The following is a 16,744-nucleotide window of genomic DNA, read 5'->3' as shown; positions in this document are numbered from 1 at the left end:
AAAGGAGCAAACAGAAAACAAGCCCAAAAGTCAGTTCTAGACAGTGCTATGTTGAACAAAACATATGTTTTATCCTATTTAAATCACTGAAGGAAGAATTCCATGTATTCCATACATTCCATTTTTGTCTAGCTTCATTCATATTGAAAGCTGTTTCTATGGTAGTGGACAGAATGCAAATTTCCTCTACAATACATTTCCAAATAGATTTACAAATCTACCTCTATGTAAATGATTCTGTGGATTTCTAGATCTGGATCCTCTCTAAAAAGAGAGTAGATGTCAAAAATGTAATAATTTCTAGTAGCAGCTTTCCAGGACCTGTGAGGAGGTTATCAAGAAGCTCCATCTGGGCTTTTCACAGAGGAGCCTGGCGGGAAGACCAAAGGCAGCAAGCATAAACTGAAAACCTCCAAGGGTGGAAATTGCATAACCTCTCTAAACAGCCTGCTCCACTGCTTGTATGTAGAAACTTTTTCACTCTGTGGATAGACAAGCAGTGGACCAGCTTATCTAGAAATGTCATGTAGTCACCTCCCTTGAAGGTTTTCAACAGTGACTGGGTAAAGTGCAGAGCAAACTGTCTCATCCATGTAAATGCTTTGAACAGAAAATTGCACTAGACGCTTCCTGATCTCTCCCCACTTGAATTGTACTATGATTCTGTGAAAGGTAGTAGAGAAACCATTTCTGTCAAAGTAATTTAAGTGGCTAGTTATAATAAAAATAGTGATAAAGCCCTAATAAGTTCCTAGTGGTTTCAAAGGAAATGAAGATCTTGTGATAAGACCAAAAATTTCTTGTGGGGTATAAAATTTTCTATAATGTAACAGCATGAACAAGGCAGTTTAGGATGGACTGTACTCTTAAAAGCAAATTACAGATCTTATCTTTTCAAATCAGTGGCAGGGAAATGCACTTCTGTGAACAGGAATAATGCATAAGGTCTCTGTGCATTAAGAGTGTGTTAGACAGGTTTAAAGAATTGAAGCTGTGCTTTAGCCTTCCTTTTTTATCTTGAGAATGCATTTTCTCCAAAGGGAATGTAACTCAAATTCATCTCAGGTTAACAGTCTCAAAAATTTGGGCTGAAGAAGTTTATATATAGACTTAGGGTCAGGCTGAGGAAATATAGTGGATAAAACAAAAGCTTTATGATGTTTTTCCTTTAAAAAAGGCAAGTTCCTGTATTTTCAAGAATAATTGTAGGCAATAAGTGCATTGCTACCTGTAGAGAAGTAAAATTACTTAAATGCCTTTTCAGTGTATGTATAATTTTGTGTATATAATACAATTACAATATGATTGTACTGACTGACTGAATAAACAACTGGGACTCGATAGTGTATGATTCCCTTTCCATTTTTACCATAAACATTACTAGTTGCTAAATCAATTCAAAATGTTCCAGAAGACTCCATTTACATTGTCTAAAATACTCAATTATTTTGCTGGAATATTGTGTAATTGTAGCCTGTAATTAAAGAAAGCCATTAGCCATTTTATTGTTTCTGTGTCTAGATTGTATTTAAATTCTTCATTCTTTTGAACAAAATAGGTGAGACAAAAGCTTTTCAGAAAATTATCAACAATAGAAAATTTAATTGTTTTTCCTTTCTCTCATGTTATTAGTAGAAGCTATGATATCCTTTCAAATTTTTTCCCCCCAAAATTATTGCAATTGTTTCTCCAGGTTTTATACAGTTAATTTTCACAGAAAAGCACAAATTTCTGTAAATACCAAATTTCTGTGCATGCTATGGCCATACATTACTCAACAGTAAAGTGCAGATTTCTTGCTGAAGTTGTTTGCATCTGCAAGCATAGATTGAATTCAATATAATTTTAAAATCTCTATTCTTAGAGGTTATGAATGAAATTTTAGCCCTCTACAAATGAAAAAATATCCTCCCTTTTTCTCTTTGAATAATACTTTATGTAAAATAGTCAGTGGAAGTACAGTGTAAGTGAAGAAGCAAAGGAGGATGACTTTAGCCTACGTTAGGCACTTCTGTATCAGAAATGAATCAGGGTTACCTTGAGTTGTTAGTGAATGGGCATCCTACAACTACCCATGGTAGCAGGACAGGGAAGCTTTATACATGTGTGAAAGCTTATCCTTTGTCCTTACCTTGGTCAGGAAGGCATTACAGTCAGGGTTATTCCTACCTGTATCATGGATGAGCTTCTGGTACTTTCAAGGGATTCTTTACTGCCTTACTGTTCTGATCAAGGAGGTGCTTCACTGCTCAGCTGGTTTGGTCCAGGTTTGGTCAGGAGGTCCTGAGTTCCTGAGGGGTGGGGTGGGACAGGAAGGGAGAGGATGCACAACTACAGCTTATTATCTGCAGTGCAGTCCTCTAGCACATTGTAGAGTAGGCTTTACAGCTCCTCCATTTTTCTCAGGACCATGCCTTGTGTTGGAATGTCCTTGTCAGACTGTTTCTAATCCCTATTGTAATATTTAGTTGGCTCAGAATTTTTCTTTGTAGCAACTAGCTTACTTACCAGTCCTTGGATGCTGTCACAAAAAATTCTTTCATCTCAAAAAAGAGTAAGTGCTATTATGGACTGTGTTTTCAGATGGATATATATTTTTATTCATTTAAAGAATACACGCATACATTCCTTGTAGAAAATAGAATCATTGATCACTGCCAAGTGAGATGAATAATCTTTGTAATGGAACTTATCAAAAATCCATTTTAGGATATACTGATTTGTTAATGTTGTTAAATGTTGACTGATAAAATACTAATTTTGCACCATTCCTTCCCTCTTTGTCCCTAGAAGTAAACTAAAGAGGATTCTTTTCATTGTATATCTTCATTATAGCTGAGTGTAGGAGAAACTTGTGCTGCACTTCTGGAAACTTGGCCCTTGTTTTCTCATAATTACATATAGTGCTGCTTTCAGAATGAAAGAATAACCAGGAGAATTGAGGATTTGAAATAAAAGATATTAACAAAAGTTGCATGTGGTATCATTACATTTTAAAGTTAGAAATTTCCTCAGTTATTAAAGACTTTGGATATTTAAAATTTTTTGTTTGTTTTGTTTTATGCTTAATTTTTCTTAGGTTATATTCTAGTTCAAGAATATTCAAACAGAATTACTCATCCCTGAATTTTGAGATGTCAAGTTATGTAAATAAATTTTATATCTGTCCTCCTGGGTTGGAATATCTATTCTAGTCTGTCATAGGAGACATATAATTTCTTGATCAGTTATTTTGCTAATTTCATCTGCAACTTGGCCCCACTAAAGATAGCTACAACCTATATTCATTTGTATATGATTTTGTTTCCATCTATTGACCAAGGGTTGGATTTTCCATGGTATTTATTAAAATAAATTGTTATTCATTAAGGTTCTGTTAATATAATAAGACCAACATTCGCATCTACTAATAGCCTTCCAAAAGATCTAATTTATCTGTCTTTGGGAAGCTACCTCTTGTGATAATTTCTAGTCAGTTGTTTTCAGACTCTTAGGTGAAGGTCTGCTACTTGCCTCACAAACTAATTTTGGGTTATTATGTTTGTTAAACATTTATATGCTGACCTATAACTTTAAATTCAAATTAGTTTTAGTTTCTTACTTTACCATTTTCTTTCTACATCAGCTGGAATATTATCAATAATATGCAATCCATAAAAAGTCATCCACTGTGGAATTGGGCCTTGCTGTTTTGATTAATATCTATAAGTTCTTAATACTAATAGAAATGAAGTGCATGTAATTTTTTTGATCAGTAAACCCTTTCCAAATAAAGTGAACAGTGCCAACAGAGTTTCACATCATAAATGACTACAGTATATCTAATTATATAAATGCTCATAACAAGAATAGATCATAAAAGAACTTTGTGTACAGCGAGAAAATGAAAATTAAAGGGAACACTGAAATGCTACATTGCATGGAGAATTGACTGTTACACAGTATACACAATATCAAATTAGCAAAAAGTACATAAGCGTATGAATTTGTTTTATTTGGAATCATATCTCTGTATCCTAAAACAGGCATTCTGAAAATGGTATTATTTGCAGCTATGTTACTTGGATATATTACTTGGGTAGCAGTACTCCATGGTAGCTATAGCATTTCTGTCATTGCATATCTAAATTTTAGTATGGTTTATAAAGAATTCTTAGTTTACAGCTTTCCAGATCTAGTACTGTAAACTTTCTCACTCTGAACTTTCCTCTTTCTTATGTGCGTATGCACACCCACATACACATACGTACATGCACAGGAGTATTTCAAGAGCTGTTGACAGAGATTAAGAAGTAGATTATGTAAATTTTTGGTCACTCTGATTTCCATTATGTTTTGATTAAAAGAATAGCATATGCCATTTATTAATCTGCTATGAATTATTCCTATAATGACTAAAACTAAATGTAAATTGACAACATGCGTTCAATTGATGACTACATTTTAAATAGTCCAATTGATTAATAACTATCTTTAAGTTTTGCGGTGATTCCCACAAATGAGTAAGGTCAGTTGTACTTTGTTAAGACATCCTCAGCAACCTTGCAGGTGTAGCATTTTCAGTTTTAAACTGGTCTTCATTTTGTACCATTTTTGTCCTAAAATATGAAGAACCACCTCCTGGTCCTTTCCCTGCATTTGTACTAGCATATTCACATCTGCTTCCCAAATATATTTGCTTCTAAAGTACACAGTGAGGGAGTGACAAAGAGAAGACATATGTTTAAATGCACAATAAATAAAGTTTTAAAGTATGTGATAATAGATGTTCATGTTTTCTGCAAGATGCAATATTTTTATTCACTTGTAGCCCTGTAGTAGTGATTTTAGGTTTTTTTCTAAATGCTATATCAGTTTAGCAAAGAGGAAGTAGAATAAATCTGTTCTTATAGGGAGAAGAGTTTTAAATTTCAGGCAACATAGTACAAGGGCAAACATCCTTCATACAAAGTTTGTGTTTTGCATAATCTGATTGTCTGCTTCAGCCTGTTTCTTCTGACTTATGGCCTTTTTCTCTTTTTGTATTTCTGTCAACAGAAAGCTGATCTTGCAGTTGCACCATTGGCAATTACCTATGTCCGTGAGAAGGTCATCGACTTTTCCAAGCCCTTTATGACTCTTGGAATAAGTATTTTGTACCGCAAGCCCAATGGTACAAACCCGGGCGTCTTCTCCTTCCTGAATCCTCTCTCCCCTGATATCTGGATGTATATTCTGCTGGCTTACTTGGGTGTCAGTTGTGTGCTCTTTGTCATAGCCAGGTAACATGTCAACTTTTGTGATTTTTTTGGCAATTGTTACCATTTTTTTCTTACTAATAATTGTCAAAAGTCACAAAACTTTTCTTACTTTCATACTCTTATATTTAAACTTCATGATTTACAGAAGAATAATGATGAGGGTTATCACTATTAATATCCTCTACTGCCATACTAAGTCTCCAGTTTTTTACTGGACTTTTTCCCTATGTCTTGAGTATGTTAGCTAGAGTTCTTCTTTTATTTACAAATAGAGAGACACTAGAAAATTTTTAAAATAGTTTTTCCCAATAAGTCTGCATATAGAAATCCAGGGTTTGCATGTTTTATTTTGTTACTCTGATTTGTTTTTATGCTGTGGTGCTCAATCTCAGTTTGAGTACTTAGCTGCCCACACTAATTCTAGATGTCCAAACTGGGCCTCTACCAGTTGTAATAGTTTGTGTAGATTAGTATCTTTGAAGTATGAAAACAATATTTATTTTTTAATTTTGTGCTAGTTGAAATCTCTGAGATACTTCACAGAATTTGAAGTCTCCAAGTGAAATGTTTTTGGAAGCTTAGTTGAGCTTTTAGGATTAAGGAACTCGATGCCTCAATTGTTAAATTATAAATAGATTTGAGATATAGGGCTCACTGTTTTATCTGTTTTTTTTCAACCTAAATGAGCAGAAAAACATATTTTGTCAAAAAATCCAATATGTTTACCATTTCCTTCTTAACTCATTAAGGCTGAGTTCAGATGCTTACATAAATAGACACTTACACATAGCTTTGGCATTTGTTGTGACAACAAAAGGAAAGGTTCAGAACAGTGTATGCAATCTCTTTTCCCCTTGTTATCACTTGCAATTTTTTAAAATCAAATGCATATGAACTATATTGGTTCTTATCTCTTTAATAAGATGGAGTCTTTTTGTTTGAGTTGATAATGAAATCTCACTTCAGTCCTGAGATTTCTGTGATTTCATGCTGTGGTTCACAGTGGAATCTTCATATATTTCTTTTTCTATTGTGTTTTATTTAGTATCAGGATTTTCTATCTCTCTTGGATACTCTGTTTAATTTTGGAGAAGTTGCATCATTCCTATATTAGGAAGAAGCAATAGTTTTAGAAACCAGTTTAAAGGTAGTTTAGCACCTGTAGATGAAGTACAGACAGTATCGATGTAATGTAGACAAATACGAAACATTTTGTAATGAAAGACTTTACTGTGTACCTTTCTGAAAAGTCTGCTTTAAAGATCCAGAATTTTGATGAAAGTTTCTTGAAAAACCCCTATTTTAGTGGACTATATAACCAGAGAGTACAATCTTTTCTGAGATGCTCCAAGAATACAATATTTTCTGAGGTGTTCCTGCCATACAGATACCTCTGAAAGCACAGCTGAGCGTAAATCACAGCTGTTACCTTGTGAAATGCCTCACGTAAAATTTTTATGCATATGTCCAAAAGTTTTAACCCTACTGTTATTACTGAAGGACATATTCAGCATGATGCACAGTGCTTTTGACAGGTAACTCCCACTAATGTTAGTAGGATTTGTATGGCTGAGTTCCTACTTATGCTTTAAGACTGTGCCTTGACATGTTTTTTAGGAAAGATAGATTTTCTTGAAGCCTTTCTTTTTTTAAATTTTTTTTTAATTAAGCTATTTGTCCACTTGAGCTTACTAGCAGAAAAGGAAGGGATATTTATTTTTATATATAAACACTAGATTATAGTGTTTATAAATATAAATATAATTAGTATTTATAAATAATGCTGACATTTTTTTCACTTGTCTGTTTTTGTGACAAGAACCATAAATTCCATATGTAATTGGGTGCATTATCTTAATTGTAAAGCAATATGGAATATACTTTATACTGAGCAGAGAAATTTTGTTTCTGTAAAATTGTAAAAGATATCTTTTTTACACGTAAATTTATACCAGCCTTCATATCTAGAGGTTTTCACTATTTCTTAACTGGTACAATCAAATATTGATAACACATTTAGAAATAAAAGATGTAGGGTTATGTAAAACAATCTACAGGCTTTATTCATAATGCAGAATGACTTAATATTATGTGATAGCATTTTATAACATTATTGCTTTTAAAAGGTAACAGGTCTAAATTAAAAGTTGAATTTTCTTCTGAATACTAAGCAGAAACAAAGAACATTATTCAAAAGTTAAGGACGTGTTTGCAAATACAATTCAAAAATTTTATCTGTCATGTAAAGAGAGATTTTTTAAAGTCTGCTAGTGCAGAGGACTTTGCAGCACAGTGGTATGTGTTTTCAGTACAGGTTATAGGTTAGGTATTGCACAGCTGATGCATTTTCCTGTCCTGGTGTTGTAAAATTCCTGGACTGCATACTACTAGTTTAATAAGGTCTACCCAGAGTTTCTTATTGAGAGGATTTATATTCCATAACAATCCTTCCATAATGGATGTTTAACAGTGTTTCATAATAATTACTGTGTGTTTCATAATAAGGTGTGCCTTTGTTTGGAGCAGTGCTTAGTATGTGTTTTAAGATATAATGTTTTGTAATCACAGCTCATCAGAATGTTTAGTATAGAATATTTATTTTTAAATTGAGACCTCCCATTTTTGTGTCAAAGGTTTTGTGATGTTATTGTTTCACCATGTCTTCCAAGCAATGTTGGCATGTGAGAGCCTGGTACATAAAAATGGAAAGTACCATTCTATTGTGTCACTTGGATCTCACTCATTAATTAGTGGTATTGTGATACTTAAGGAAAGATGAAAATATTAGTAAAAAGTTCAAGAATCTTTAAGAATGAATTGTTGAAAATACTTCCATAGAAAGAGAAATATAACATAAATCTCTATCAGTCCTGTTCTTAATTTGCAAGAGCACTGGATTTTCATTCCAATTTGAGAATGATATATAAAGAGCTGTAATCTTTGCACACTCAGCGAGACTGGGAAAATATGAAAGCTAGGAAAGATTTATGTGCTGGCTGGAGGGCTTCTCTATTTTATTTTCCTCTTGTAGTTCCCCCCAAAAGACAATTCTACTTTGAACAGACAAATTTTGCATTGCACCTCTTAATCTTGTTTGTTGTTATTGTTGAATCTGAGTAGTTAGGATGGTCAGTCTCTGGAAGTTCCTTGCTTTTTTGTACAGGCTGATGACTGATATATAAACCCTGTCTGCTTGACACTTATCCTATTCATTTTATGTGAACTGAGAAATTCATACAGTACTTTTTCCTCTTGTGGAAGTAATAGGTATTTCTGGTGCTAGATAGCATTGTCTTTTTGTGTCTGCTAGCAGTGTCTTGTGTTATCTGAAATCCTGCTGCATTCCCATACCATACCTTTATGCCTCTGCCTTTACTAATTTCTTTGATTTAGAATACCAGTTAAATTCACAGTTTAGATATGATTAGAAGGAAAACTAAGACCTCAGTAAAGCACACCAACACATTTTCTGATCTCTATAATCAAAAATCTCAATTAGTGGAATTTCTTTTTACTTCTGTGTGTTTCTGCAAATCATTGTACCATGTCTAGGCAACATACTGTTTTCTTACAGTATTGTATATCAACTTCATAGACACATAGTGTCCCTTTTTTTTCCATCAGTCTGAGTACAAGAAAAAGATGCTTCCTATTTCTGGCCTGCAAAATCTAATATGTTGGTTACTGGAGGATCCTTCACTTTCTATGTAGGCATTAGGAAGAAAACCAGTTTTATGTTTTGAAAAATTCTTAATGTGTTTTCTTTACATAGGTCTTCCGATAAATTACTTTCAAAGTTAATCTTCAGCTATAATAATATGATATAATATGATCATATTGTATTTTTGAGTCTCTTATGCATAATTTTAAACATAGGTGTTTTTTGTATCTTTTCTTAAAATGCAGATTGGAGACTAAATTCCTTAAATATTTTTATCAAATAATTTTATGACTAATTTATTGGATTTCAAGTTATTCCCTGAAGAATGATGGATTTCTCTGTGTAGTAAGGTCTTTTTATATTTGATGTGGACATGTCTGTGTCCTAAGAAAGTTTACTCTTAGTGACCTATCTTCAAAACTGGAAGAGATACAGCTGCCTTAGTACGGTACTTCAGTTTTATAGATCAGATGTGAAGGAGATAACCTATCCTAAATAAAATAGTCCCCTACTGAGCTCTTGTGCTTTTGACACTGAAGTGTCCAAAGTATCAGTGAATATTGTGGAAATATATGTGAAACTGTGCTCACTGCCATAATTGCTAATTTTGAATCATAGGTTGTCATTTTAAAGGGCTTATCTGCGTTTACTTGTAACATTTTTTATGCCAAGACTTCCTGCCTTATCCTGTCTTTGGAATTATGCTATTCTGCGTCTTCTAAGTAAAGCCCTTGTGCTGCTTCCAGCTGCCAAAGCATTTGTTGTCACCTATTTTTCCATTTCCTCGTAAGCACTAATTAGAACACAATAAACATTGCATCATCAACAAATTATATTTTTCTCTTAACAGCTGGAATAAAGCATAATTAAATAAGACAAGTCCTAACAGGTCTCCACACGTTTATCTTACTATTTTCTCTGTGAAAAAACTTGGGAATAGCCTGCTGCTTCAGAGTGTAACAGGTGCCTGGGCATTAAGTCTCTCTGGAGTGCATGTATATCCTTTTACATCTCATCAGTCTTCATTTTCATTTTATATTTTTGTTCAGCTGATTTCTGTCCTTAACCTTGCCTGATTGATTTTGAAACTACCTCTTGAAAGCTACCTTTATGGCAAGGAATGAATGAGAGAATGAGAGGAAACTACTATTCCAGTTACTATGGAGCGCTGGTTCCTAAATTACTATGTTGATAATTAACCAAGTTGTAAGTTAGCATATCTGCCCTTTATTTTTAACAAGCATTCTTTCTATGAGAATTTTGTCTCCTGAAGTCTCCCCAGAGAACTACAGCATATGCTATGAGGTGTTTTCAGGAATAGATTCATCATCCTATAGGGCAATCCAGATGTCAACACTGAAATATGCTTCTCTTATAATCTTAGAGTTTTAAGATAGTTTTGGCTCAATTGTAATGCAAAGTATTAAATTTTCCTTTGTTGTAGTACAAGTATAATGCGGTTGTCACTCTGCTATAAAATGCTGTGCAAGTAGACAAGGCTAAAAGTATGCCAAAAATCACACACTTACCAAAATTGTTCCACAACAATTATTTCAGAATCAAAAAATTTTATTTCTTTGCAATCAAGTTGCACCCTTAGACCCTTAGCTGATTGCTTCCAAAAGATTCTATATAGTCTGCTTCTTTTAATATAATTTTTTGCTGTTTGAAAAAACAAGTGCTTGCTGATGTTGGCGATCATACTTACTGTGAAAAAAAAAAAAAATTAACTGTGCCTGCTCTGGAACACTGAGTTTATTTTTGTCAAGTGTACCTGGCAGATTGCATAGCAAGAATTTTTCTCTCTCTCTGATGGCTTTTTAAGCTTTTCTTATTAATTGATATATTTGTGTAACTATACCAAGAAATCCTTTGTGAGAATGTTCTAGAAAACTTATTTGCTGAACTAAATTTCTTCTCCTTTGCATAAGAACTGATAAATTTTAATTTTAGAATTCTAACATTTAAATGAAGTTCCAATAAATGAGGTAATATAAAGAAGACACTGCAGTTATATCTTATAAATTTTTTTTACACTCATAAGCAAATTATTAAGAACTTTTTTTTACTTAGTCTATCCTGCTAAATGTTATAATGATGAAATTGTATAGTCATCCTATCTGGACAGCAGTCACTTGAAATATTGTGAGCAAGACTTGTCCATGTTATTTAAAATATTCTCAGATACTTCTAAGTAAGCTTTAAATTGATTAAATAATTTATTGTGCCGTATGACATTTATATTAACATAAACCCATAATTAGTAACAGTATTTGAGTAATTAAGTAATTTTCTGTGGCTAGCACACAGAGCTGAGGATCTGTCTCATTTCTATATAAAAACTGCAAAAAAAACTTGGAACTGTAATTCCTTCTCATAGTCATCATCTAGGTTGTGTTTTGAGAAGTTATGATTTAGATCAGCATCAATGCTATAAAATCTAAATGTTTTGGAGGAGGATACATGGCTTAAAGTAGGACGTGTATAGCAATGAGTAAAGCGACAATCTCTCACTTTGCATTTTGACACTTGGAAGAATGCTTTGATCTCTCTGACTTCTCCAGAAGAAATTTAATGTTTGTGAAATTTATAGTTTATAAATAAGCAACCCAGTATGGATCTTCATCCTAACTCCTCAAGGTTTGCTTGAACCACTTCTGAATAATTCCAGTGTTCTTCAGCTGTTCAAGAAACAAGACTTCCAGGAAGTTTATGAGTCTACACAAAAGCACAATATCTACATAATAATCCCTATTATAATACTGTGAGAGATCACAGTAAGAGAGAACTTCTCTTTTAAACTTCTTAACCTCTTCACATTTTAGGAGTAAAAAACTCCAGTTATCTAAATCCTTGCTATATTGGTGGTAGATCAATCTGAAATCCCAGCTTCTACTTGCCCTGCATCAAAACTATGAAGAAATTGCTGCCAGCATAATAACTGAAATGACTTTACTGAGGTTGGCTTTAGTAGTTCAACAGAAAATATAGTAATCCCCATTGTCTAAATCTCTATGTCCATGTTTAAGAAGAAAATATATTCACTTGAAGAGAATAAATTCTGGATTCCTATGTGAAAAAACTGATTTTTTTTCCTGCCTCTCATGATACAAGTATTTTAGGAAAGCAGTAGGTTTGGTGACTTCGTTCTCAAGGAAATTACCTTGTAATATGCATTTTTGTCCAGCTGCTTCACCAGTATGTTTTATGTAGATATCCTAATCAGATTTTATTTTTTTGTTAATGAAGAGTATAGAAGTATCTTAATGATGCTGTCTAGAATCGAAGATGGCCTAGAAACTCCATTGTTTCTGTTATTTTTGTCTAATTATTCTGAAGATATCACATAGCTCTACAATTCATTAATATTTACCCAAGAACCTAGGTATTTTTAATGGCTACGCTGAATGGTAACTCTGTTCATCCTTAAGAAATTTTGTGTCTCTTACTACCAGCAAATCAATCTCTTCATTCTCACACACACATTATTTTAGTACCCATTCTGACTTTACTTTTATGACTCCCTACATGGAGGTGATTACTTATTTTAAAACATATATTTCTTTTCTATATTGATGGAACATTGCTATGCAGTGTTTCTTAGAATCTGAGGGCATTTATGGGAAGGCATTTCAAAAGTCATGTTGAACTGCTTTTCATTCTGTGATCTCTTCTTTGTTTCAGTTATTCATTTACATATTTCACTGAGTATTTGACTGCCCAAACATATCAGGATCTTAAATATACTTTTGAATCTAAACAGTACCTTGAATCTTAAGATCTCAAGGATGTTTACTAAAGCTCTTGGAGAGGATTCAGTTGGATAAACCATCTTCACTAGTAAGATCGTCTAAGTTTTCATTTGTGAACAGCTGATGAAATTATGAGTGTACTCAGTGGCCTTCTATTTTGATTTTTGACTGACTAGAATTGTTCTACCTGATCCATTGTGCTTCACAGAGTTCATTGCTAGACATCTGTCTGAATGCCATTCACTTTTTATCTAAATCATTATTTCTAACTGCCTGTGACTGCTCAATAATTACATTTACATTCCCTTAATCTTTAGAACAAGCTCAGAGATGCTGAAAAATATTATGCCACACTCTATTGTCATTTCTTTTCAGACAGGTAGTCCTGCCTTACACACTCATAATTGAGATTACATGCCCAGTTTCCTGTGACTTTATTTTTGTACACTCTATGGCCAAGTTAAAATGTTATAAACATAAATGCCCTGAAAATTGTTTTTGAAAGTATCTCTGCAGTCAAAACAGTGCTATTTCTCATAAAAGACTTGTAATTGTCTTTAGATAATTGGGTTTAACTGAAAGCAAAGTAGATGTCATCTACCTAATTTTGTGTTTTCAAATGTCTTGGATAAACAATTTCCATAAGTGAGTCAATATCTGAAGATTGTTTTGTCTAGAGTTCTATGACAGCACACAAAATAATGTTTCATACTTACTATAGGCAGTGATTTGTTAATTTCTTTGTACTGTAGTAACATCCATTAACAAATTATTCCATAGTCCATGCTTCTAAAATACCATCTGAGGAACAATTTTTTTTTAGTTTGAAAGATTCTTTACAGTGCAGGGGTTCATCCTTATTTTTATCAGCCCTTGCTAATTGCCAGCATATGGGAAGCACATGGGAAGTATATTGGATTGCATTTATGAAGCATCTTGCTTGAAAATAAGTTGAGTCTCCAGAAAAAGTGCTGCAAATTCAGTATTTTTGAAATCAGATCATTTAATTCTGTTTCATCAAAAGTAGCATGGAACATTAAATGTGCCTAAACAGAAGGGTTCCTCTATAAATGCAGCTGAATGTTTTTAAAGCTAAAATGATCCTTTTAAGAAAGGTCAATGCCTCTTATATTTTTGGAGTGAGGGGACAGAAGGTTTATTTGCTTTAATTGAGGTTTTGTTTATTTCATGTGTTTTACTCTGGCATGCAAGTGTTTGTGAGGAGAAGGAAGCTGTAACTCTCACCATAATCCACAACAGCATTTTTCTCATGAGATATGCAAAACCTCATTCTCATGAGATATGTAGTCCTCCTACTTAAAGAACAGAACACAAGGATCTATTGGAATGGAAATAGTCAAGGATCCAAGGTACCACAGTGTTTTCAAAAAAATTTCTTAATAATTGGTATGAGTACTAATTTGAAAATGTGCAAGTTCACTGATTGAGTGATTCCATTAGCACCAGTGTCTGAATTTACTGAGTACCAGATATCTTAGCAAATTAATTCATCCAGCAGCTGAACTATTGGGTGGTATTTTGTTTGCTTGTTTTTTGATTTGGCTTGTTGTTGTTTTGGTTTGTTTGTTTTTTTCCCCCCCAAACTCAAACCAGAAAACTGATGTAGGAGACATTTTATTTATTGAAGTAATTTCATGTATGCATCCTGCTTGGAATGTTTGACTAACAGTGAACGGTCTCCTCATAAAAAAAGTAGGTGAAGGAATGGAAAATTGACTGTTAGGAGTCATGGTTTCTATTTACACTTCTTCTGAAGGACCCAGAAAAATAAAATAAAATTGAGCAAAATTGGCTGAAGGATTGAAAAACAATTTTTATGCTAAATAAAGCAAACATATAAAAAGATCATTATATTTTTGCAAAATATGTGGACCTATGTGCAATAAATTTATTTAATCTAAATTCAGAGGGAGAGGTAAACCATTGAAGGAAAAGTCAAGATGATATGATGGTTATTAACCTTGAAGAAAATTCTAGGAACAGATGTTCAGTGGAATGAAATAGTAGTCTATGTAAGATAGTATTTCAGAGTTCTCTATTCGATTATTTGGTTTCAGAATTGCTTGAAGGAAAGGAAAACTTGGGTAACAAAAGTATTTTATGAATTTTACTCCTTTATTTTCTATAATAGACCTTATCCTGTTACATAATATTAAAAATGCAACTGTAATTCTCAAATACTTTTAGATGTTTCTAAGTGCATAGTCAATTTTCTGATTGTTTAGAGTGATGGAACATGCCTGTTAGATTCTAAGGGGTTTTTGTTTTTTTATTTCCTTTTTTTCTTTATTTTAAATAAGCATAGGTTTCTGACTTCAGAACCAGAGTAATTTATTTTTTAATTTCAATTTAGCTAATGCAATTTTTCTAAATCTATTTTCTCTCAATCATCATCATCCATTATATTCTGAGAAATAAATTGAAGTAAATTTTTAAATATAACTACATTGAAGGGAAAACAAAGAAAAAAAAAATGAAAACCCTAAAACCAAAATATACTTAACAGAACTCTATCTCTTTGAAAGATAGAGCATTTATTTATTGGAGGAAAAACTTATTAAACTTAAGTCATGGTTAAGCATTATACTTCAAACCAGAAGCATATCTTTAAAAGAAGTAAGGAAATAAAAAGTGAATATTTATTGACTTTAAATGTTATTCAATATCTAGAGAAAAATAAGATTTTTCCATACAAGTTCTTGTAGACAGAAAGGGGAACTGTTACAGACAGGGGAATTATTTATCTCTGGATCTTTCTGATTTAGCTGTTTCCAGCTAAATTCCAGCTTTTTCTTATGCAAGACTTCCACCTCTAACTCATTAGAGAGTATTAGTCATTTAGGCACTGAAAGGGCTTGATCAGAAACCAGTCTGAAAAAATAAGTATGATAACTGGTTTTGATACTGAAATGAAATCTGTAGTATGTCCTTCAAGCATTTCTGTTTTATGTATGGAAGTCACTCAGTGTTAACTCAAATGATGGTGAAATTGCTTTCGTGTTAATCCACTCACACATTTTCAGGCTTAAGAATTGTGGGTGCCTTTTTGTTGTGTTGTTTTGTTTGTTTGTTTGTTTGTTGTAATTTATTATAGTGTTATCAAAAATTTTGTCTTAGGCAATAAAGGTATTCTTCTTACAGGAAAATTATTCAACAGCATTAAAAGTTTTGAGCTCTGAAGCTAAAAACCCCACATTAGTTAAGTGATATAGGTTATTTTATTAGAAAATACTAAGTGTTTACAATATCAAAAAGTTTGTCGTTAATAATTCTTACAGCAGATCAGAGAAAAGTTTAAATATAAGTATTTTTTTATTAAATAGGTTTGTTCTCGCACATCACTCTCATGACACTGTTTGTTTTGTTTTGTGTGGCCATTAGACATATGGCGCCTTCGCTTGCCATTTAGGATTTGCATAAACTCTTTACAACAGATAGCCCCTAGCTGTGAGAAAGACACACAAAGACAATGCTACTTCAGCTTGATGAAATAATTAATATAATTTCAGAAGACTAAAGATAGCAAACGACCCAGATCTACTGCCTCTTTCCATTTTGTTTTCTTCTTTCCTCAACTATGTGGGGCAGGAATGCTGCATGGAAAACTTCTTATAGGGTGAATAGTGAAGTGGTAGATTGCAAAAGAAAGTTATATGTCTCTACATTCTTCCATATATTCTTGTTCTTTCTTAGGAAAAATGGGTTTAGCTTTACACAGAACAGAATGCCAATTTGCTTTTAACTTATTTTGTTTGTAGAAGTAAAGGTATAGTGTTCTGTACTATAGAACTGTCACCAGGGATATCAAACAGTTTTCAGCTAATAGGTAGCACAGAAATTAGTTCATATTCTGGAGAAATTTTCTTGGTAGATATTTTGGAGGGAACATCAAGAGGCTTAGAGTGTAGTAAAGGTTCAGAGAAATTCCTTTGGAAGGAATCCCACTGCTTAGAAAATTCTCTGGTTTTGTGGCTGACACAATGCAACCAATGAGCCCTGTCCAGAAGAAAAATAGAAGCAGGCTGCAGAATTTTTTGCATTGCACTGCTTTGCTGTGTGCACAGAGCATG

The 16,744-nt window shown here is 33.0% G+C and overlaps 1 protein-coding gene across 5 annotated transcripts in view; it reads left to right on the top strand.

The window, feature by feature from the left end:
- GRIK2 (glutamate ionotropic receptor kainate type subunit 2) overlaps window positions 1–16,744 on the top strand; it is a 347,561-nt gene that overhangs the window by 213,343 nt on the left and 117,474 nt on the right. For all 5 annotated transcript variants that reach the window (XM_021533827.3, XM_077782281.1, XM_021533828.3 and 2 more), the window contains one exon: window positions 5,038–5,261. In XM_021533827.3, the coding sequence (XP_021389502.1) occupies window positions 5,038–5,261 (224 nt within the window). The remainder of the gene's footprint in view (window positions 1–5,037; window positions 5,262–16,744) is intronic.

The sequence above is a fragment of the Lonchura striata genome, chromosome 3 (genome assembly GCF_046129695.1).
Source record: "Lonchura striata isolate bLonStr1 chromosome 3, bLonStr1.mat, whole genome shotgun sequence".
NCBI classification, from domain to species: Eukaryota; Metazoa; Chordata; class Aves; order Passeriformes; family Estrildidae; genus Lonchura; species Lonchura striata.
The sequence above is the reverse complement of the archived record's forward strand: the minus strand, read 5'-3'. Positions and strand labels throughout refer to the sequence as shown.